At 37.9% G+C, this 25,000-nt stretch overlaps 2 protein-coding genes and 1 long non-coding RNA gene across 8 annotated transcripts in view; 1 reads left to right on the forward strand and 2 right to left on the reverse strand.

Moving 5' to 3' along the window:
• Positions 1–25,000, forward strand: part of LOC114648207 (sortilin-like) — a 174,146-nt gene that overhangs the window by 148,045 nt on the left and 1,101 nt on the right. The window contains exons 14-18 of one of the 6 annotated variants that reach the window (XM_051924994.1): positions 15,892–16,082; positions 16,177–16,366; positions 18,709–18,825; positions 19,192–19,300; positions 19,998–20,110. The exons of 2 other annotated variants lie outside the window; for them this stretch is intronic. In XM_051924994.1, coding sequence (XP_051780954.1) covers positions 15,892–16,082; positions 16,177–16,366; positions 18,709–18,825; positions 19,192–19,300; positions 19,998–20,110 — 720 coding nt within the window. The remainder of the gene's footprint in view (positions 1–15,891; positions 16,083–16,176; positions 16,367–18,708; positions 18,826–19,191; positions 19,301–19,997; positions 20,111–25,000) is intronic. 3 more of the 6 variants (XM_051924996.1, XM_051924992.1, XM_051924995.1) reach the window with 3 other exon arrangements.
• Positions 1–25,000, reverse strand: part of ngrn (neugrin, neurite outgrowth associated) — a 69,866-nt gene that overhangs the window by 1,112 nt on the left and 43,754 nt on the right. The window lies entirely within an intron of this gene.
• LOC127527180 (uncharacterized) lies at positions 3,801–5,663 on the reverse strand. The gene is made up of 4 exons (XR_007934485.1): positions 5,486–5,663; positions 4,723–4,811; positions 4,481–4,642; positions 3,801–4,003 (listed from the first exon to the last, which is right to left on the reverse strand). It is a non-coding gene; the product is annotated as an uncharacterized LOC127527180 (long non-coding RNA).

The following is a 25,000-nucleotide window of genomic DNA, read 5'->3' on the forward strand; positions in this document are numbered from 1 at the left end:
AGCTGCAGAGAGAGCGTCTCGACTGTTGCAGGGCCTGAAGCAGGTGAGACGTAATGAAAAAGAGGCACAGGGCTTATTGGTTTTTAAAGACTGCTTCCTTCATTGTGTTTTAACTTCAGTTTTAAGGATTGCGCGGTCCCTCTCTTGCGCTGCCTGTGTGTGTGTGTGTGCGTGGCTCTCTCTCGTGCGCCTGTGTGTGCGCTTGTCTCTCTCTGGCGTTGCCTCTGTGCGTGTGCACGTCTGTCTCTCTTGCGCGCTGCCTGTGTATGCCTCTGTCTCTCTCTGGCGCTGCCTCTGTGTGTGTGTGTGCCTCTGTCTCTCTGTGGCTGCCTCTGTCACTGCCTGTGTGTGCGCGCGGCTCTCTCTCTGTGGCTGCCTCTGTGTGAACCAAGATTCCACTGAGGTTGACTAATGAAAAGTCAACGTGGCTCAGAGCTGCAAGTGGACTGTGGCACAGACAAACAGAAATGACGGCATGTTTTTCGAGGCGTCGCGTCCGAGTTGGTGGGCGTGGCTGTGATTTTTTGGTCGTATCCAATGGTCTAAGAGTTGGTGGGCGTGGCTCCTTCCTGCGTGCCATTGGCGTCTTACTTGTCGGCGGTTTAGTGAATCACGCCCCTTCCGGCGTGCTTTCCATGGTTGGCTACTTGTCTTCTGGCTTAGTGAATTATATACAGTGGAACCTCGGTTCACGACCATAATTCGTTCCACAACTCTGGTCGTAAACCGAGTTGGTCGTGAACCGAAGCAATTTCTCCCATAGGATTGTATGTAAATACAATTAATCCGTTCCAGACCGTAGAAACTGTATGTAAATATATACATTTTTTCAGTTTTTAAGCACAAATATAGTTAATTATACCATAGAATGCACAGCGTAATGGTAAACTAAATGTAAAAACATTGAATAACACTGAGAAAAACCTTTAACAACAGAGAAAACTAACACTGCAATAGTTCGCGCTATAGTGCTAGGAAACCGCTTCGCTAAAAACACTTTTTTTAATGAGTTTTAAGCACAGGGGAAAAAAGGAACATTTGAAAAATCCGTAATTTAATAAACCACCAAGAAAAGTAACACTGCAACATGCAGGCTACGAACCAATCACCGGAAACATAACTGAAAACAAAAACAAGCCTTCTGTAACTTATGCGTCCCTCAATCGCTCTGTGTGTGTGTGCGTGCGTCTCTCTTTGCGAGCCTGGAGCGCTCCTGTGTGTGTGCACGTCTCTCTCCTACCCCCCCCCCCCCCAGCCTGTGTGTGTGTGTGTGTGTCTGTGTGTGTGCGCGCGTCTCTCTTTTGCGAGCCTGGAGCACCTGTGTGTGTCTCTCTAGCGTGCGCCTCTCTCTCCCCCGCCTGTGTGTGCGTGCGTCTCTCTTTTGCGAGCCTGGAGCGCCTGTGTGTATTGTCACGCTTGGGTCACAGATTTGCACAGAGACACAGGAGGTTGTAGAAAAAAAGGAACTTTATTCAAAGCACTGCAAACAAACATTTGTCTCTTTTCAACAGTTTAAACGTGCCATGACAAGTCAGAGATGACAGCTCCGCCAGGAGCACAGATTGTCTGAGAGAGAAAGAAGGAGAAGCAAGCAACCAATTTAACAAACAGAAAGAAGCCGTGCAGGCTTTTTAAGAAGGCGGAGCACTGCACGAGAGGCATATTACGCGACAGAGCCGGCAAGAAGGGAAAGGAGAGGAATGTGAAGGTAGTCTGTCCATGTTTCTTAGGGGTTTTCCCAGGGGCGTCTGTATCTCTGGGGTGCGATCAGCTTTGCAGCTCACAGTGTGTCTGTCTAGAGCGCTCCTGTGTGTGTGCGCACATGCTCTCTCGCGCGTGTTCCTGTGTGTGTGTGTGTGTGTACGTGTGTACAGCCTGTCGCTACCCGATCTGCGTGCCTACCAGATTTGCGCGCGCAGGCGTATTGAAAGCCTAGCATGCCGTAAAGTGTTCACGCATGCGTTAAACAGATTGGGCAGCACCGTAAAGTGCGATGACGTTTTCGTTCAATACGTATGCAATAACACACTCCGCATGCGCTTAATAATAAAAAAAAAATATACACTAAACATTTCGCTTTTCGGCACGGATCGCTCTCAACTGCGCATGTCGATACACAACGGGCAGTACAGTATTTTCGTTGAAATGCCGTACTAGTTGACCATAATGATAATGTTATTAAATATTCATTGTACGTTCTGTTTTCACGCTGAATTAAGCGTGTCATACTCCTCGTTATACACGTTGTTTATCACTGAGATCGCTTCGTTTAGTTTACATAGCACTTCTTTTTTCAGTTCCATTGTACAAAGTATTTAATCATTGTATGTTATTATAGTATACATATAAAAAATAAATGACAGTTTTAAAAATAGATGTATTCAAGTACTTTATTGACATTGAGTAACGCAACGAAATTACTCGTGTCAACTTCACGTTGCATTTAAATTCCACTGTCAAATAGTTACGATATATAATAATACAATAAATAAATAATGAACTAAAAATGAGTAATCATACAAAATATGTTCAAAATATTGGCAAGATGCCATATATAATGTTAAAGTAACCAGGATGGATTATTATTGCATAAATGCACAGCAGTATAGATTACCTATACTACATTAATTGTACATGATCAATGAAAACGATTTCAGATTGAGAAGATATATGAGTTCAATAAGTTTATTGCAGCTGGAAAAAAGTTTTTTTTTTTTTTTGTCCATTTGTAGCATACAGATTGATAATAATAATAATTCTTTGCATTTATATATCTGAAATGCCTGCCAGATGGGAGAAGCTTAAACAGGTTCTGTCCAAGATGAGTGTTCTCCTTGATGATGTGTTCAGCCCTTCTTACACAGGGAATCTTGTATCGATGATCAAGTGATGGCAGTTCAGTTCCATTGAACGTCTTGTGATGTTTTTATGATCCACTGCAGGGCTTTTTTGGCAGGTTTGGTGCAGCTGTTGTACCAGGCTTTCATGCAGTTAGTCAAAGTGTGTATATATGTAAAAATGAACTGTTGATGCACTTTTCATCCTGGAAAAACTCTTTAAAAATAACTTTACATATTATTATTAATGAAATACACATGTCATAGGGCATCATGGTTTACAAAATTTTGTTGCGGTGATACTAGTGGATTGCATAAACAGTCTTTTAAAGAAAAGAAATCTTCATTTCATGTCTAACCCACAAAAGCACAACCCCAGCACCATCTTCTGTGATACTATTGCTCGTCTTGTACTCAAATTTAAATGGCTTTTATTCACCCATATAGTGTCTTAAATGTGAGTTAATAACTGAATAATGAAAAAGGAAACACTTTTCATGCAAATTTTATTGAATAAATGTTATGAGAACAACAAAAGTGAACAATGTGAGCACAATGCACCTAAAAAAAACATTTGTCAAATGTACAAAAAAACCCAAAGAAGTAAAAAAAATCACCACATAGCTTTAACATATTTTACCAGAGCACAGAAAATTTAAAGTTACATTGTTTTGCTAATTTGATTATTAAAATTATTCCACAAATAACTTCTAACATATTTTAATACTAATAACGCCCAAACTGCTAAACTGCTTAACAAATACATATAACTTTATCAAACGAAAATATATATATATATATATATATATATATATATATATATATATATATATATATATTATATATATATATATATGTATATATATATAATTAAAAAGTACACAAGAGGAAAATTGAAAGATCCTTCTACTTAAATATATCTGCTGGTCAGATGGCCCTGTTGAAGAACACAAGAAGGTCCAGTTGGTCAGGATGATTGACAAAACAACGTCTCAGGTCACAAGGTCACAGCCTCCCCAGGCCCCTGTGGACATTCTCAGCCAGCATACTGTTGTGGTGTTAATCCAATTGCAGCTCCATTTCAAGAGGGTCTTCAGAAATCTTCTCTCTTCAGCACCACAGTCAGTTGCACAAGACTTGACCAGGGTGCACGGCAAAGGGCATCACTGGACAAAAAAAAGAAAAACAGCAAAAAAAAAAACCACAATGGTTATTATCTGGTGTAAATCTTTCAAAGTGTATGCAGTTCCATTCATAAACCAGAAGTAAATCATAAACTGATAGAAGTGGGAATTAAGCAGAGGTGAAGTTTAAAAATGGAGTTTTAAAAGTATTTTGAAAGGTTTTTCATTTATAGCCGGCATTCTATATTTTTGGTATACATGTGCAAGCTGCTTCACCAGTTCTTTCATAAGCAAATTAGTGGTTGTGCATTAAAGATTACACTGAGGAGTGATGGGGGAGAGACAGTACCAAATACTGGAAGGGACTAAACTGTTCAGAGCTTTTTATGTAATGAATAGTATAGTACTTTAAAATCAAATCGTGAAGGAGACAGCCATCCAATTTATTAAAGCTAAGGTCAAGTAAATGAGCTTGGAATATGAAGAAAAACAAAATGTAAACAAAACAAGATCCATTACCCCAGAATACTTGGCAATGACGCAGTAGATTCAGACCCAAGACTCAAATGAAGGATTCTGGAAGCACTGGGCAGTAGCATCATCTTCTATTCCAACAGATATCACAGCATTCCCTCCTTCTTTAATTGCTGCCCTATCTTTCAGTTAAATTCTTCCACTTCACTAAGGCAAGTAAAATACAAAAATAATAAACAAGAAATATTTAAACACTTACTTCAAACATTCCTAGACGTGACTTTTACCTGATACTGTATTCTGGGCCACCAAGAAATAAGTCTTCTGCCTCCTGTCCTGATACACCCTGTAGAGCAGCCAGGGCATGGATGATGGACTATCCAAAATTAAGAAAGAACACAATACAAAAGTTGCTTGCATGTAACTGAAATATGACCACATCACATTATAAGTGAAGGCATACACCAATTACCCAGTAACAAAGCATAATACCCCTAAGAATGTGTGCTTTATTTTGCAAATGAAACAGCTTGGTTTTGTTTCTATTGAAACTCATACAATGAGAAAAACACAACAGTTACTGGGATTGCGAGGATTCACACACACACACTAAAATATTGTGCTCTAATGTTGGGGAGTTGCATAAGAAAAAACACATTTTAACATTCGTTAGTGGATACCAATTTACTTCTCTCTTTAAAAGAATTGTAAAATTTAGACACCTGATCTGACATACATCTACGCAGTTCAGATTTTCATATTCCCAAAAAGAGAAAACCTACTAATCCATTAATCAAGTATAAATCAGTAAATAACAGGAAAGTCCACCTGAGCAGTTTTTTTAATAACACAATTTATTAAAAGTTTTGCATATTTCAAAACATTCATGCGCGTTCATTGAAATCACCAGTCTATCTAAACCGGTAAATTTTGTAATATTCCAATTATTAAACAAAACGTCAGATAATCCTAAATATATCTAGATTATATTACAGTATATACTGTATTCTCAAAAATTGAAAAGCATTCAATAAACATTACATACAGTACCTTTAATCATAAAATTCACGGACACACGTCGTATTTCACTTCGCTCTCTGACCGTTAAATTGTTGCTAAATTCTTCCCGTAAAAGATATTCTTTCAAGTCGTTGTAAAATTGAAAAGTCTTCATTTTTTCAAGAAGTGAAAAATATTCTTCTGCCAGGAGAAAAATTCAATATGCTCCTATTCTCTAGCGTTCTTCTTTCTCCTTCTCACTCGAATAGCGGAAGTTCTATTTGTTAATGCAGACCGAGAAATTAAAATCCCGTGGTAACTTTTTTTCTCGTGTGTCGTAAAACATTCGACATGCGCAGAACAAATCGGGCAGCGTCGTGAAATGAATTTTAATTAAGCAGAGAGCGCGTGCGCGAGACAAATCGGATGGGGGACTCGTGTCGCAAAGTAAAAAAAACGCAGATCGTGCAGGGTCGCACTAGTTAAGCTCTGCGCATGCGTGCGCATGCGCGCGCAAATCGGGTAGGCACCGCAGATCGGGTAGCGACACAGCCCTCTGTCTCTTGCGCTGCCTCTCTGTGTGTGTGTGTGTGTGTGTGTGTGTGTGTGTGCGTGTGCGCGCGCGCTCTCTCTCGCTCGCTGCACAGGAAATGCACAGGGAGAGAATGAACATCAACAAACCGAAAGGGAACCTGGCTTGTTCGTATACCGAGTGTTTGGTCGTGAACTGAGGCAAAAGTTTGGCGAACTTTTTGGTCGTAAACCGAGTTGTACGTGTACCGAGACGTTCGTGAACCGAGGTTCCACTGTATATAGATTTTAAGTTCATGCAAGACAAGGCAGTGAGACAGGAAAACAGCTGCTGTACAGGCTCATTGACACGCAGAGCGACAAGCAGCACAAAGTCCACTTCTCCTTAGCATGCATTCAGCAAGCCCGCTCCCCCCCCCCCCCCCACAACGCGAGTGGCAGGAGCGTACCGCGCCTCGGAGTGGGGGGTTTCAGCGAACGTGCGTTCAGCCCTCACACACACACACACACTCCTCCTCCTCCTTCAGAACGCGCAAAGCGACAAGCAGGCATTTTGGCAGAAGCAGCACAAAGTCCACCTCTGCTTAATGTGCGTTCACCTGCCCCCCCCTCTTCACAAAGCGAGTGGCAGACACAGCAACGTCTGATCGCTGCGTGTAGTGTTGCTCTGCGGTGTTAAGAGTGTAGAAAGTGTTTAAGAGCATAGGAAGTGTTTATAAGAGTGTGGGAAAGGTTAAAAACAGAGACAGAAAGGTTTATAAGAGTGTGGGAAGGGTTTATAAAGCCTTAAAATATATATAAATAATAAAATAAATATAGGTCGGTACTTTGCGGATTTTCACTTATCGCGGGGGGCTCTGGAACGTAACCCCCGCGATAGGTGAGGGATGACTGTATTTCTGTTTTATTTAAACCTTTTAAGTTCCTATGCATAGCCCCATTTGGCTGTTTTAGTTTTTTTTTTTTTTTCTTCAGTAATATTTAATCTCCTTATAGAAAAACAACATATGCATTTTACTTTTTTTGTATCTCTTTAGTAATATTTTAGTGTAAAAGGATAACCAGTATTTAAAATTTTTATGTTACTTTATAAAGTTATTTTACACAATGTTGAAAAATTAATAAGAAAGCTAAAAAAGGAGGAACCCTCATTTATAAAGGTTTGCTGCAGATGACTTAACTGAAAATAAATGAATAGTTCCTATGTGTATAATACATATTTATCTATTTTACTTATGCCTTTATTCCAGCAACTTGCAACATCTGAGGTACAATTTGTTACATTACTTTTGTTTCTTGCAGCACAGGCAGGTGAAGTGACTTCCTCAGGGTCACACAGTGGTGTCAGTACCAGGATTTGAACTGACAAGCTCCGGGTTTGCTGAAATATTACTGAAGACAGAAAAAAGACGAAATCGGGCAAATGGGGCTATGCATACAAATGTCCATCCATCCATTATCCAACCCGCTATATCCTAAATACAGGAGCCAATCCCTGCCAACACAGGGCACAAGGCAGGAAACAAACCCTGGGCAAGGTGCCAGCCCACCGCAGGGGCGCACACACCCACACACACCCACACACCAGGGACAATATACAATCGCCAATGCACCTAACCTGCATGTCTTTGGACTGTGGGAGGAAACTGGAGTACCCGGAGGAAACCCAGACAGACACAGGGAGAACATTCAAACTCCACGCAGGGAAGTGAACCCGGGTCTCCTAACTGGCACCTTTCACTGCGCCACCATGCCGCCCGCATACAAACTTAAAAGGTTTAAATAAAACAGAAATATATACCTTTATTTTTACTTCCTTAACTTGTGGAGGGTGTATCCTGTAGCAAAGCCCTAAGTTTTTTCATGAAAGCCCCTTTCAGTCAATAAGCCTTAAAAACAGGTGTACAGATAAACTTGCAGCACCAATATTCAATTACACTTGCCTAACGCCTTTCCTAACGGGACATACTGTGGGATCTAGGCATCAGTCAAAGCACCAATCGCAGGCCCGATTAGAAAACGGGAAGCTGTGATTTGTCGTCTCCCTCCCATGTAACAATCACAGCCCGTGTTACAACGCACTATGTATGTATGTATGTATGTATGTATGTATATGTGTGTGTTTATGTATGTGTGTATATGTATGTGTATATATATATATATATATATATATATATATATATATATATATATATATATATATATATATACTAATTAATAAAAGGCAAAGCCCTCACTGACTGACTGACTGACTGACTCACTCATCACTAATTCTGCAACTTCCCGTGTAGGTGGAAGGCTGAAATTTGGCAGGCTGATTCCTTACAGCTTACTTACAAAAGTTAGGCAGGTTTCATTTCGAAATTCAACGTGTAATGGTCATAACTGGAACCTCTCTTTTCACAATATACTGTAATGGACGGCAGCTCGAGTTGAGTGTCACGTCATCACTCCTCCCACGTAATCATGTGAAAAGACTGTGAACGCAGTAGGGAGAAATGAAGGAGGAGCCACAAACAGCGAAGAACAAAAAATTCATTAAACAATTGAGAAGGGAGCGAAACAATAAGCGAGCGAGTGAAGCATACAAGCATCTTCATAAGGGAAAAAAGCACGGTGTAAAACGTAAGTTTAAATTAAGTTTATAGAAACGCTCCCGCTGCGGATTGCAATAACACATTCGCGAGATAAAAGTTTAATGAGAAGACACGAGGTATAAACGAACCACACGCCGTAGCGCAACGTTAGGGGCTTCACCTCTGGCGCTGACGTTCGAGATTCGATTCCCGAGAGGGGATGCAATGAGTGTGTACGCATGAAGAGCACAGAATTAGGGCGAAACACATGACGCGTACTCTTTGCATAATTTGAAAGTAAACAATTTCAACCATTCTATGATCTGCTTCTCGCAACTGAAAGACGGCACATGGCGGATGTTAGCCGACTTGCTGACCGCAACGTTAGGGGCTTCAACTCTGGCGCTGACAATAGAGATTCGATTCCCGAGAGGGGATGAAGTGAGTGTGTATGCCTGATGAGCCCAGAATTAGGGAGAAACACGTGTCGCATACTCTTTGCATTATTTGAAAGTAAACTATTAAAACCATTCTATGATCTGCTTCTGGGAACAGAAAGAGGGCACGTGGCGGACGTAAGGCGACTTACTGACAAACCACAAGCGTGACCTGGCAGGTAACCACCCATACAATCAGATGTGATTCAGAAAACGAATGCCATGAATGTAATTACCACGATCTACATACTGTCAACTAAACGAAACACACGCCGTAGCGCGACAGCTGTGAAAAGGGAGGTTCACAAAAAAACAGATCCTTAACAAATTGTTATTGGTATGTTTTCGATCCGTTTAAAAAGGTTTTCTTTTCTTCTTAATAAAAAATTAAAAGCAGTACTTCGCCGCAATGAAGCGCGAGAATTTGGCTATATATATCTGCTTCTCGCAATTAAAAGAGGGCACGTAGCGGATGTTAGACGACTTGATGACCAAGCATAGCGTTACCTGCCAGGTAACCACCCATACAATCAGATTGTGATCAGACTAGGAATGCAATGATTGTAATTACCTCGATCTACATACAACGCGAAAGTCTTGCAACATTCAAAGATGATGGTTTGGGATAAGTACACCATGGAACATAAAAAGAGCTTATGAAGCCTTGAACCGAAAAAAGCAAGATCTCAGAGATCGTAAAAAAAAAAAAAAAAAAAGGATGTAATGTCGTTTTACTCGCTGTAGATTTTAGTCAAACATTACCAGTTATCCACGAGGGAGACCAGCAGATGAACTCAACGCGTGTTTTAAAATCCATGCTTCTCCCACGGTCGGTTATATGTTGCGTGTTCTCGGGTAGGTACACCAAAAAATGTATTCATTTAAGCATGTAATGGGCAAACAAAAAATGAGGTATACCCAAGGCACTGCAGTAGTACTCAATGTAACTTTACTTCTTAAATGTTAATGTTTTACTGTTTAATAATTTATACGCTTCTTATATGTTGTTCAAATTCTTTTTATCAAAATACCAGTGACAGCGCAATGCACGATAACATGGAGTGAATACACCATACACATCCGCCCACGGCCGCCCTGGTGTGCACAGATAGGAGTTGATCTACAATAAAATAAAATAAAGATAAAAAGAGTAATACAATCATCACCCATAAAGCGGATAGCAGACGTGACGCACTATATGTGTACCAGATTTCAAGTCAATATGTGAAACGGTTTGCGAGCTACAGGGTGATTTAAAATCCTGGACAGACAAACGAATAGCCATGGTAGCAAATTATAGAAGAAGATTTTACTGTTTAATAATTTATATTTATATGAAATGTGCTTCTTATATAGTACTTCATATTCTCATATGATAATGATGTTAATGTTGTTTATATTGATTTCTATGTTATTGTAAGTGCATGTATGTGTGTATATTATGTATGTATATGTGTGTATAATATATATATATATATATATTAGTATATATATGTGTGTGTATGTATGTATATATAATATATATATAAAAAATGTGTATATGTAATATATATATTATATATGACAGCAACACTCATAACATTGACAACACAATTACATTGACAATCATGTTACGTTATTTTTAAAATGTTTTCCTTTACTTTTTCATAACCTCTTTAACACACTACTTCTCCGCTGTGAAGCGTGGGTATTTTGCTAGTATGTATACAGTGGTGTGAAAAATTATTTGCCCCCTTCCTGATTTCTTATTCTTTTGTATGTTTGTCACACAAAATGTTTCTGATCATCAAACACATTTAACCATTAGTCAAATATAACACAAGTAAACACAAAATGCAGTTTGTAAATGGTGTTTTTATTATTTAGGGAGGAAAAAAAATCCAAACCTACATGGCCCTGTGTGAAAAAGTAATTGCCCCCTTGTTAAAAAATAACCTAACTGTGGTGTATCACACCTGAGTTCAATTCCATAGCCACCCCCAGGCCTGATTACTGCCACACCTGTTTTCAATCAAGAAATCACTTAAATAGGAGCTGCCTGACACAGAGAAGTAGACCAAAAGCACCTCAAAAGCTAGACATCATGCAAGATCCAAAGAAATTCAGGAACAAATGAGAACAGAAGTAATTGAGATCTATCAGTCTGGTAAAGGTTATAAAGCCATTTCTAAAGATTTGGGACTCCAGCGAACCACAGTGAGAGCCATTATCCACACATGGCAAAGAACATGAACCAGTGGTGAACCTTCCCAGGAGTGGCCGGCCGACCAAAATTACCCCAAGAGCGCAGAGACGACTCATCCGAGAGGTCACAAAAGACCCCAGGACAACATCTAAAGAACTGCAGGCCTCACTTGCCTCAATTAAGGTCAGTGTTCACGACTCCACCATAAGAAAGAGACTGGGGCAAAAACGGCCTGCATGGCAGATTTCCAAGACGCAAACCACTGTTAAGCAAAAAGAACATTAGGGCTCGTCTCAATTTTGCTAAGAAAACATCTCAATGATTGCCAAGACTTTTGGGAAAATACCTTGTGGACTGATGAGTCAAAAGTTGAACTTTTTGGAAGGCAAATGTCCCGTTACATCTGGCGTAAAAGGAACACAGCATTTCAGAAAAAGAACATCATACCAACAGTAAAATATGGTGGTGGTAGTGTGATGGTCTGGGGTTGTTTTGCTGCTTCAGGACCTGGAAGGCTTGCTGTGATAGATGGAACCATGAATTCTACTGTCTACCAAAAAATCCTGAAGGAGAATGTCCGGCCATCTGTTCGTCAACTCAAGCTGAAGCGATCTTGGGTGCTGCAACAGGACAATGACCCCAAAACACACCAGCAAATCCACCTCTGAATGGCTGAAGAAAAACAAAATGAAGACTTTGGAGTGTCCTAGTCAAAGTCCTGACCTGAATCCAATTGAGATGCTATGGCATGACCTTAAAAAGGGCGGTTCATGCTAGAAAACCCCTCAAATAAAGCTGAATTACAACAATTTTGCAAAGATGAGTGGGCCAAAATTCCTCCAGAGCGCTGTAAAAGACTCATTGCAAGTTATCGCAAACGCTTGATTGCAGTTATTGCTGCTAAAGGGTGGCCCAACCAGTTATTAGGTTCAGGGGGCAATTACTTTTTCACACAGGGCCATGTAGGTTTTGATTTTTTTTCTCCCTAAATAATAAAAACCACCATTTACAAACTGCATTTTGTGTTTACTTGTGTTATATTTGACTAATGGTTAAATGTGTTTGATGATCAGAAACATTTTGTGTGACAAACATACAAAAGAATAAGAAATCAGGAAGGGGGCAAATAATTTTTCACACCACTGTATGTATATGTAGATATGTGTATATGTTAGATATGTATATATATGTATATATGTATATATATGTTTACATAACCTCTTTAACACACTACTTCTCCGCTGCGAAGCGCGGGTATTTTGCTAGTAAAGTATATAATCCAGGAGGTCTGTAAATTAGCAATATGATTATAATTGATTTAGTTTTAATATGTAATATTGGCACCTCAAAGTGGTTTTGCATCATTTGAAGTTATTAAGCATCTCTTGATGGGGTGCAGGGTTTACTTGCACACACACTTGAATATTGACACAGGGCTGCTTTGACCACTCAACTTTGTTTCTGTTGGGGCATGAAAGGAAAACTCATTTCCAGTTAATTACTGCAAATGTGTCTCCATGACCAGTACTGACTGGTTTACAAAACAGAAAAATTCAGCAGACGAGAGGTTGATAAAAAGGATGGTGTCTGTATCAGTAAGCCAAATTTCAGTAAAGAAACACAGATCATCATCAGTACTTAGTACTTACAGTACATTGGCATTGACCAGAACTCTGTTATTAACTGATGATTACATTTTTAATAAACAAAATTGTAAGGGTGTAAATAATAAAGACGCCTGCTTAGTTACAGATTTAATACAGTCTCAATGCATTTCAAGGTCTATTTATGGCCTATTTACATTAGTTACAGTTTTCATTTATAGTTAATTTTTATCTGTTCACATAATGAGGATTTTTGAGATGCCCTTTTACAGAGACTTTGTCTAGAAGCCACTGGAGAAAAAAATGCAAGCATGATAATAAACAATGTGTATTTTAACATCACATCCATATTTAGAAGTAAAGTGAATTATTCAATCCATTTATTATGTTTTTAGATGTCCACTAGGTTGCTAATTAACAGTTAAGGTAATGCATCCTACTATGGGGTTCCATTTGTTTATACATTCTGGGTGATGGAGAGTGAGCCAATTTAAAGTAGTTAATAAATGTAATTTGTATGTTTCTTTAAGATAACAGAAAAACCACAGTATCAGGGGAGGAGAAGATCAAATCTCCTACATAAAATTTTTCTAAAGACTAGGCACGATTCTAAGTTTTGGGTTAGGTTGTTATTACTGTAAGGTGTCAGATAAAATTACAATGTCAGAGTTACACAACAGGTCGGAGGCACAAACTGAACCTAGCAGCTTTTTGTTTTAAAGTGCCATACCATAAGGCCCCATCACACTACACTATTTTTCCAGCAGTTTTCAATCACAGACTTCATTTACATGTTCTAAGTGAGTCATGGATATTCCATAGGATGGTCCTGTACCCATCAGTCATGTGGTTTGAATTTCTCAGCAACTTAGACTGTTCTGCGACTTGCCCCATTTGATTTTTGTCATGAGCCTTGCTGGTGGACTTAAGTGTGCATGCAGCAGCTGACAATTAGTGAGCATTCACCCAGAAGTACAATGCATAGAATGCATGTATGTTGGACTGCACAAATGAATCAAAGCTTATATGATTGATCTCTTGTACATGTTGTACCATAAGAGAATAGAAAAAGGATAAAAAAAGCCCAGATGCTGCAGGCGATCTCCCACTACCTGGAAGGCATTTGTATGTGCAACACGTTAATTGGCTGTTAGCATGTTGTGAGCATGTGAAACATCGCAAGTTTTCTTTGATGGACCCATCCAATTGTGGTCCTTTCTTGTGCACAGTTCTGGTTTAGTTTTCAGCAATTCAGAATGAGTATGTTGCAAGGATAAATTAAAACAATAGTTGCCATTTTGCATTTGTGCATAGTATCTATCTATCTATCTATCTATCTATCTATCTATCTATCTATCTATCTATCTATCTATCTATCTATCTATCTATCTATCTATCTATCTATCTATCTATCTATCTATCTATCTATCTATCTATCTATCTATCTATCTATCTATCTATCTATCTATCTATCTATCTATCTATCTATCTAATGTGAAGCTTATGTTTCATACTTTGGATTGCTATAAACAATTGTTAATGCCAGCATATAGAAAGTAAGGTCTCCATTGCCAAAATAATGATCTGTTTTATCTTCACTGTTGGATATTCAGGCTTGAGGGAGCAGTTTCTCTGCTACTGAGTTTAAAGAAGTCAGAATTCTGATATTCTGAAATGAGAAATTATTTACAATGAATATTTTTTCTCAACATCAACAAACCCAATTTCACCTGTTAAATACTGTTTCTGGGCCAGCAACAATGACCTGATTAGCTAAGGGTATTATTTCTGGATTGCTGGCATAAGCTGTTCACAGACTGAATGAACTGCGAGATAATAAGTTGAAATCGGAAGTAGTTTACCATGTTAACAATCAATCCAGTTTTTATTTCTTTCAGTGGCTATTAAGTATCTAATGTGGTCCTCAAATATTCATGTCTTTCTAACCAAGTATAAGTGAATTTTGGACAGTAAAAGTCTCAAACATCAGTATAAAAAGCTAGGCTAAGCCTTATGCAAGACAAAGCACAGACACACATTCTGAGAAAGAGTTTACAGTAAATGTAGGGTTTATTGATTGCTTAGCACCTGTGATGAAGATGTCTGTTGGCTTCAACATGCCAGGTACTGTTGTAGGAGAAGTAATAGAGGCTTGGAGCCGCAAAGCTGCTGCAGATCTCCACAAAGAAAAACTGTACCTTTGCTGTGGTACAATAGTAGGTAAAGCTGCCATTCTTGTGCAGTCTTGGTGTGCTCACTCAATCTACAAATAAGTTTTAGTTTTCAATTCAAATTTGAAAGTGACATCCATATTTTTATATATTTAGTCTCTGAAATTATATTTGCATAGCTTTTCCCTACTGTGGTTCAATGCTTAGAATTACAGCAAATGTGCACCGGGGATACTGGGGATTATGTCACAGGTGCTTCCAGTATGGAATTTGCACATAACTGTGCTTTTAATTTAGTGTTATATTGATCAAATTTATTTATTTATGATTTTGTCATAATGTATGTATAGAGTTTAATATAATGCACATTTTTGTATCCTGCCAAATTGTAATCTTATAAGCAATACACTATAGTCATCTTTGGTTATTCATGTTTCTATAAATAAATTTTGTTTAACTGCTGCTGTTTTGTTTATTCATGGATATTGTGGCTTTAAACATTGTGGAGTTTTAGATTATAAATACCCTGTACACCATTTTTTTATGTTCCCAGTGCCAAAGTGAGTAATACTCTATTAATGATTACTAATGATTTATTGATATTGATGGATGTTTTGGGCATGGAATTTAATTTAACTGAAACAAAATACATTTTTATTTATGGACCATAGTGTCATAAACTGAAATGTAAAAATGGTTTTGTTAAAGCACCATCGATTTATTTGTTCAGTGCAAGTTCAATACTTCACAAAAACAAAATGGTATATTTTACTGCTTAAGGTTAATATTCATTTTTCTAATGTAGTTTTGAAAATTGGACTTGCTCTGTTATGAGCTATGTTACTTGGAGGCATCAAGAGTCACCTTTTAAACTTTTTAATAGTTCAACTCTTGATCATAGTAGTATCAGTACATAGTTATAATATGAAAGTGTGTTTTTGTTTTTGTTGCAGGTTTTCCACAGATGAAGGCCAATGTTGGTACAACTATACCTTCACAGAGGATCCTATATACTTTACAGGATTAGCCTCAGAACCGGGAGCTCGATCAATGAATGTCAGCATCTGGGGTTACCGGGACAGCATGCTTTCACAGTTCTGGGTGTCCATCACTATTGACTTCAAAGAGCTTCTTACCAGAGACTGTAAGTTAAGTGTGATTTACATTATTTTTTTTCCCCCTGTTTTTATATGGCACAGAAATTCTGATTGTATTGTTTCAATTTGTCCTCACCTCAGGTGACATGAATGATTATGTTCAGTGGCTAGCACATTCCAGTGATCTCAGTAACCCCAATGATGGCTGTGTACTAGGTTATAAGGAAAAATACCTGAGGCTCCGAAAGTCTTCTGTTTGTTGGAATGGGCGTGATTACATAGTGAACAAACAGCCCACCACTTGCCCCTGCAGTTTGGACGATTTCCTTTGGTAAGCCATGTTACTGTATTCCTATCTGCTTACATGTGCAATAAAATGTTATATCAGGAAACTTGAATGGTAAAATGATTATTTATTTTACTTTTTACAATACTGTGTTTCTTCAAATTATCGTGTATTGATTACAAAAATACATGTGTTCATAGATCTTTCCCAAATATGTTTTTAGCTTGCATTTTTACTTAGAATTCCTGTTGATTTCATGCTTTACATTTGCATGTTTTTCTGTTTATCTGTGATTCCAGAATTTGCAAGAAGTTATAAAATAATAATAAAAAAAAAAATCTGTTTTCCCCTTGGGATCCTGTTGCATTATTTTTTGGTTTCATTAAATTTCATAAGTTTAGTTAGCATAATTGGAAATAGTTCTAATGTATATAAACAAAAAAGAAAAACTACTATATTTACTATAACACATATCACTTAAAAATGTCCCCACCTTCAGAGCTCATTATTTCATTCACAATTCTCAGATCATATGTGCATTCGGTATTCCTGTTGTCTGATAGCTTTCTAATTTCATAATAGCTGAAAAATGAAAAGAGTGCATAATGAATGTAAATCCACAGACACAGGTGTCAGGAAAATGACATGAAGATTTCCATCTTCCCTTACAGCCGAGTATCATTTTTATCTGCTTCATTTATGAATTCCAGTGCTTCAGGCCCTCTATGTTGAAGACATTAAAAAAAAATAAACAAGAATGGATTTTAGCACTAGTACTAAAAGAAATGAAAGACATTTGTTACTTATAAATCTTCCTAAGCATATTCTGGCAATTGCTTCATAATGGAAATTGAATGTTGACAGAAAAATTACCAGAAGAGTCTGCAAGTAGAAAGAAAAAGAGACCCTAGGATTTGTAGGCCAATAAGCCTTAAGTTTGTACAAAAGTATGGAAACTGTAATCAGAAACAAATTAGAAGACTACTTGTATAAAAGTAATATACAAAACAAAATGCATCATAGGTCCATAAAATCATCATCCTGTCAAAAAAGTTTGTTAGATTATTTTAAACAGGAAACTGGAATAGTAGGCACAAACAAAGCGTGCAGTATAATTTACTTAGACTTCCAGATCGCTCTTAATACAATTCTGTATCAAAGATTAATTTTGAAAACAAGCCATGGACATCAGGGGTAGCTTACAAAACTGGATTTCAAGTTGATTAATATACTTCAGGTAGCAAGTACAAGAAGAGGACAATGTGTGAGGACATGGGTGGAGTCATTCATAGGATTATGTTTGGTTTCTTTCTAGTTTGTAACAGGAACACAGTGTCCCGATTGTGTAGTGAAACTGTGAAAGACACAGAACACACCAAATTGGAGGGACAGCAAATGATGAAGTGTCAGCAAAAAACATTTTAAAAAGATACGTACAATGTTCTAAACTGTGCAAATGCTTGGAAAAGTAGTTCTAATGTAGGCTAATGTAAAGTGCTACAGGCGTGCAAAAGGTACATTAATTATAAATACAATGACCTACAGAAAGCATCCTCTAAAAAGCATGTAGGACTTTACATTGATTCAACATTCTCTTTGTGTATGCAGTGTTCAGATAAATAAAATGTTGTTATACTGTAAGAATGGTTAAACTAAATCAAGAGACACTATGCTCAAACAGTGGGAATTAAGATGAAAGGTATTTAAAGGTGGCATGTAAGCAGCATTGTGATGCAGTGGAAGCACTGCTGCCTCGCACCAGGGATACCGGGGGTTATGTCACAGGTGCTTCCAGTATGGGATTTGCATGTTCTGCCCATGTTGATGTCGATTTCCTCTGGGTGTTCCAGTTTTTTTTGTAACGGCCCAAAGACATGTAGGTTTTGTAGATTGCCACTGCTAAATTATTTTTTGTGTATGTATTCACTCTGTGATGGACTGGTTCCCTATCAGGGGATTATTTTTGCCTTGTGCCCTATTCTTGCTTGTTTAGGCTCCAGCTTTACTGTGACTCTGCTCACCATAAGCAGGCTAGGAAAATGGATGGATGGGATGTATGTAGCACTTCTACAATGGTCTTCCAAATCTGCAACAAATTACCAAGTAATGTAGGTGAAGAAGAAACTTTTAGCAAGTTACAGTATGAAAGTATCTGGATAAGATACTAGGGAAATTAATATATCACTTATCCAAACAAATGTGATGGACTGAATGGTGGTGTTTTATTTGTCTTAAAATCCTTTTATTTATGTTTCTTATGTTCAAGGTTGATTGGACATTCTTGTATCCCATTTCCAAAGTCAGCATGTAGTAGAATTGGGAGGGGATCTAAAAATAAAATGAATACCCTTCCTTCACAATTCTTGCTGATATTCTCTGTTTTGTAGTGATTTTGGGTACTATCGCACGGAAAACAGCTCCATATGTTTGGAGCAGCCTGATCTGAAAGGTCATGACCTTGAATTCTGCCTGCATGGGAAGGAGGAGATGCTGAAGACCAATGGGTATGTGGAGTTTTTTCTAGACTTGTGTTTTTCCTGGACTATGTTTTTATCAATTTCACAGTGTACATGTATGAAATAAAATCAGAGATGCTGACATTACTGTTTTTAATAAATATAATATATACACACACACACACACACACATACCTACCAGTCATTCATAAGAGGAAAAAGAAACAAAAAAAGGGGGTGGTGATCAATGAAAAGAATATTTGTATAAAATAGAAGTTGCTTTGTTGCTATATTTTTCCTTATAAGAAAAGCAGAGAATACAATGCATAAAAGAGAACAATATTTTTATTATTTTGAATGTTACATAATGCATTTCTCTTAAAGAATATGTTGAATGAGACATTGTTTTGGCAGGTATCGTAAAATCCCAGGAGACCAGTGCCAAGGTGGAAAAGTGCCTGAACGTAAAGAGATTGACCTCCGCAAGAAATGTGTCAGCACTCTACTGTACCCTAGTGAAAAGGTATAGACTTCTCCTTAGTCTGAAGTGACTCACTCAATGTTGTACTGTTCAAATAAAAAAGTAGAAAAAAGTATACCCATTTGGAAGATAGTTAAGCAGAGCTAAACATTTTATGTTTGCAAAGTATGACAAAATTAAAATTTAAAGTAAAAGTTAATAGTTTATTTCTACTTTGCTTATATCTTTATTTCATGTCAGTTATTTAAAACCGGGCACCACAGTAGCACAGTGGTTAACAGTAGTGTCTCATGGGTCCGTAATTGAGGATTTCTATTTTTGTACTTGCTCATCGCCTGTAGTCTGCAGTTTCTCTATTAATTTTACTGAGGCTACTCCAGTGTTTCTCCCATATGCCCACAGGCACACATGTTACATCAAGCCATATACTGCATGGGCATAGGTGTGCTATACAGTATGAGGTGTTTTATTACAGAGACTTTTAAGTAAAGCATTGAACATGTGTGTGTTTTTTTTAAATGAGTTACTACAAATACTACACTGCTTCTCCTTTACGAATATGAAATTAAATGTTACCAGTTTTTCCTGTTTTATTGCAAGTCTGTATTGATTTCTAAATCAGAAGCAGCTAAGTTATTTCGTATATATGCTTGTATATTTTAAACTTTTCATCTTTTATGTTTACAAAAAATTACAATTGTGCCGGATGTTTGTCACCATCTTTTTTTTTTTTAATCAGGTATCGCAGTCAATTGCCAGTTCTGCTCTAGTGATTGCTGCAGTTATCACAATCTTACTGTTGACAGTGATTGCTGGGGTGATTTTTGTGAAGAAATATGTTTGTGGTGGAAGGTATGTTTTTGCATTACTTCGAAATAAATATATATAATATATTCAGTGGAACCTCGGAACATGTACAAATCGGTTTACGACCAAAAAGTTTGCCAAACTTTTGCATCTGTTCACGACCACACACTCGGGGAAACTGGCTTGTTCGTATATTTTCGATTTGTACATGTTCAGTCTCTTCTTGTGCAGCGAACAAGAGAGAGAGAGGGCGTGACACACACACGGCGCACGAGAGAGAGACAGATACACAGGCACGGTGTGTGAGAGAGAGAGACTCACACACACACACAGGCACGGTGTGTGAGAGAGAGAGACTCACACAGGCACGGCGCGAGAGAGAGAGAGAGACACACACACAAACACAGGCACGGTGCACGCGAGAGACACACACACACACAGAGGCAGCGCGAGAGAGACACGCACACACACACACACACAAAGGCAGCGCGAGAGACACACACACACACACACACAGAGGCAGCGCGAGAGAGACACACACACACAGGTGAGCGAGCGAGAGAGGGCTGGACACATAAGATAGAGAAGGCAGTTAAAGAATGCACTGGGCTTTTTTGTTTTCACTTCTGTTTACAGCGATCGGTTCGTAGCGTGCATTGTTGCAATGTTACTTTTCTTGGTGGTTTATTAAATTACGGATTTTTTCAAATGTTCATTTTTTTTCCCTGTGCTTAAAACTCATTAAAAAAAAAAGTGTTTTTAGCCAGCGGTTGGTAGCGCTATAGAGCGAACTATTTCAGTGTTAGTTTTCTCTGTTGTTCAAGGTTTTCTCAGTGTTGTTCAATATTTTTACATTTAGTTTACTATTATGCTGTGCATTCTATGGTGTAATTAACTATATTTGTGCTTAAAAATCTTTAAAAAAAATGTATATATATATATTTACATACAGTTCGTATGGTCTGGAACGGATTAATTGTATTTACATACAATCCTATGGGGGAAATTACTTCGGTTCATGACCAAATCGGGTTACTGCCAGAGTTTTGGAACGAATTATGGTCGTGACCCGAGGTTCCACTGTGTATATGTATGCGTGTGTGTGTGTATATAATATATATATATATATACATACACACACCTATATATACAGTGTGTGTGTGTGTGTGTGTGTTTTAAAATAAGTATTTTAAGTTTTGTAGTTTATTGTTCCATTTCCATTTAACTGAAATTCAAGTTGAAATCATATCCCTGTAGGAAAAATACGTCGCAACAGATTTAACATATAAGAAAAACCCATGATGAAAATGTATTTCAAGTGTCTCAGCAGTCTCCTTGGCAAGACTGGGAAACTAATTCAGGGCACATAACACACACATCAATACAATGGCAACATTTGCTTTGGGTGGCTCCTTGTGAGCTTTTATGTTTGAACTGGGGCTGCCAGCTAATAACTACTTACAAATCTCATTAGACTGCTATTTTCTTTCTTGAAGAACTTCAACCAATGGAAGGAAAAAAGTACATGAATGACAATTGCAAACACTAATTCTAAGTGAGGTTTATTACTTCTCCTCTTTCATTTTAATTAAATCAGTTTATTTATATTCATAAATCAGAGTTTTAAGTGCTCATTTTTCATTGTCTGCTGGAGGTCTTGATGTAAATATGATGATGCTTTTCAAGTGCATGTCATATGATGCTTTTTATTTGTTTTGACACTTTCAAAATCAAAATGAACCCAATTGCTTGACTTAAATGTGAACAGAGAATTTTGGTAGTGGAGCAGTGCTGAAGTCTGTGGTGCGTCATTTGCTGGAATACATTTTACTATATATGTGGCAATAAAATGCTTTGTTTTGCATTCTTATATGTGGTATGCCACTGGTCTTAGCACTTGACCTGTGCAATGTAACAAATAAATGTCGTCACAATACTTTTTTAATTTTCTTTAATTTTATTGATATTATGTGAAGAAAACAACTTTCCATATAATCATGTCAAACTTAAACCATAATTCAGCCCTCACCTGAGAGAGAGGAGATAATACAACATGAGTAAATCTTTTAAAACAACAAAGAAAGGAGAATGTCCTTTTCCTTGATATAAATGCTTATTCTAGGATTTGATTAATTCAGTCTTGCCATACTTCAAAGTTTTGAACAGGTCCTCTTAAGTGCGATTTTTTTTCCCAATTTCAAATAATATAGAACAGGGGTGGGCAAAGTCATTCCTGGAGGGCCACAGTGGCCGCGGGTTTTTTGTTCTAACCCAGTTGCTTAATTAGAAAACAATCCTTGCCAATAATTACATTTAATGGCTTGTTAGTGCTTTAACTCTGCTATGTCAAGTCATTCTCATATTCTAGATTTTTTTTCCATTCTAAGGATATCATCCAAATACTTTGAAGTGTAAAACAGATGGGTAATTCTTAATCCTTCACTTTTTTCTCTTCTCTTTCCTTCCAAGTATTTAATTAAGCCAAATAGTGCACGATAAATACATACAGGTGTAAAGGGTAACAAGCAAAACGGATAACTGCTGGTTTCTTTTGTCATTTGCATCTGATTGCTAATAAGGAGCAATTAAAAACCAAGAATGTAGCTGTTTAAGACTTAAATAAGCAATAAGGGTTCAAAATCTTAATGAGGGAGTTAACTAAAATGAAGCAGAAGATGTTTCTAGAGCAATAAGTGCTTCTTATTAAGAAATTGGGTTGGAACAAAAACCTGCAGCCACTGCGGCCCTCCAGGAATGACTTTGCCCACCCCTGATATAGAACATCAGTTACCCTCTGACTTATGGCAGGTGAAGTGAGATTCTTCCAGTTTAGCAAGATAAGTCTAAGTGCTAGTACTGTAGTATAAGCAATTACAATCAATTTGTTCTTCTCCACTTTAAGCCCATCCAGCAGTACACCAAACACTGCTGTTAATGGGTTAAGAGGGATTGTGACACCAAGGCATTCAGAGATTTTGGTCCAAAATGATGCTATTTTGGTGCATGCCCAGAGTTGTCACAATACTGTATTTGTACTAAATGTATTGATGATATATTTTGATAAACTAATTCACTGCAGTTCTGTACTGTATGGTTTCCCCAGTAATGTTTATTCTTCAGTACAGATTGGTTGACTCTCCTCTGATATATAGTAAAGGACTAAGTCTTAAGCAGTACCTCATTCAGCAGCAGTTACAGAGAAAATGATTTTAAATTATTTACTATAATTATAATTCATCAGTTTCATTCCACTCTGCCATTCTCAATTTATTAATGCCTAGTTGCTTTTTTTTGGTAGTTAAGGTTTACTTGAACTCTCTACCCAAAACTCACCTTCAATTCTAAACCTCACTACCTGGGTGAAAACCAGCTACATGTGAGTGGAGATTAATGAAGTCCTGGGTCTTTTACACACCTGTATAAAGGATACTATATATGAACAAAAGTCCAAGTCAAAATCCCAGAAAAGCTGGCTTGCCAGTTGCCCAGGTGAAGACCTAATATACTGTAGTTCCACAGGAAATTCCAGGTTTGGCGTTTGTGTAAACAATGACAGAATTAAGGCAGGTAATGCAAGGAATCTATCACATACAAATCCGGATATTAATGCAAGTGAGCAAATTCTAAACACAAGTGATACGCTTGATTGTTTATTGGTTATGAAACAGTAAAATGCAGTAGCATTTGAAGCTTCGAAATTAGGGATGCTCAAGTTGTTTGTTCATTAAGAGTTATATGTAGAACCATTAGTATCAAAAGGCGAGGGTTTTTTTTTTTTTTTTAATTGGTTTTGTGTTAGCATTGCTTATTCGTTACTTTTAAAATCTTTTTGGATGTGTTGCTTAGCTCAATTTCTGAATTTCTCTGGATATGTGTATTCTCTGCTCATGCATGTTGTTTGAGCTATCTTTTCAGCTGAATGTGTAAATGTGCAAAACCAATACCAAGAATGTTTTAGGGAAACTTTCTGCCAAATTTGAGGATGTTCTAGACAAGGCCAATGCCATTTTGTCTTATTTACACTTGTGTAATCATACTTCTGGCACTTCGACATTTAATGTAATATCTAGAGTAAGTTTTGGACATACCTGTGATTACTGATGTTGCTAGACTTGTGTTGCTAAGGACACTTTCACTGGGCAGGATGTAGATGTTGTCAGTCATGGAAGTAAGTTGCATTTTCAGTTGTCTCATGTCCCTGGACTATTTCAATTTGGCTGTTTGTTTCCCCCCATACTCATCCTTCCCACTTCTGCAGTCTTTCATAGCTCCATAATTTTGCACCTTAACAGCTGTTTAAGAAATATTTAAGGTTTGTTCTCCAAAAACGTTTATAAAGACTCATTCTCAAGGTGTGTTGTTCATATAGCAGGTATGACCACTAGGTGACACCCCACTCACCCAAACCTCAGACACAGCCAATCAGGCAGTCCCAGGTTCAAATGTAGTATTTTCATTGCATGTAGTGGCTTTTCATAGGCTCTCATACCCATTTCTTTTACCCTTCTCCACTCTCCTTCAGGCAAACCTTGTCAACCACATCCTGACTCCAACTTCCTGAGTGAAGTGAGGTAGCTTCTTTTATGCTAAATCCAGAGGTACTTAAAATACTGCACCCAGGAAGCACTTCTAGGTCAAGCTGGACCTACTTGTTGGGTTCCTTCCAGGGCCCCAACAAGGCTGCTCTCCTAAACCACAAGTCCCATGCAACCCTATGGGTGTCCAAACTGGGGACGTGCTAAAGGAGCACTGCCATCTATCATGCTGGTAGATACACTGTTCTTGACAGGCAGCTTTTATTCTTCTCAAACTGGGAAAGGAAATAGGAACCATCCCAGTAAGGGTGTGTCTCCATCAGTGCCATATTGCCTACCCACCTGGATAAGGCACCACTCTCTGTCCCAGTCAGGATGCCAGTCCATCCATTATGTCTTA

Source organism: Erpetoichthys calabaricus, chromosome 3 (genome assembly GCF_900747795.2).
Source record: "Erpetoichthys calabaricus chromosome 3, fErpCal1.3, whole genome shotgun sequence".
Lineage (NCBI taxonomy): Eukaryota > Metazoa > Chordata > Cladistia > Polypteriformes > Polypteridae > Erpetoichthys > Erpetoichthys calabaricus.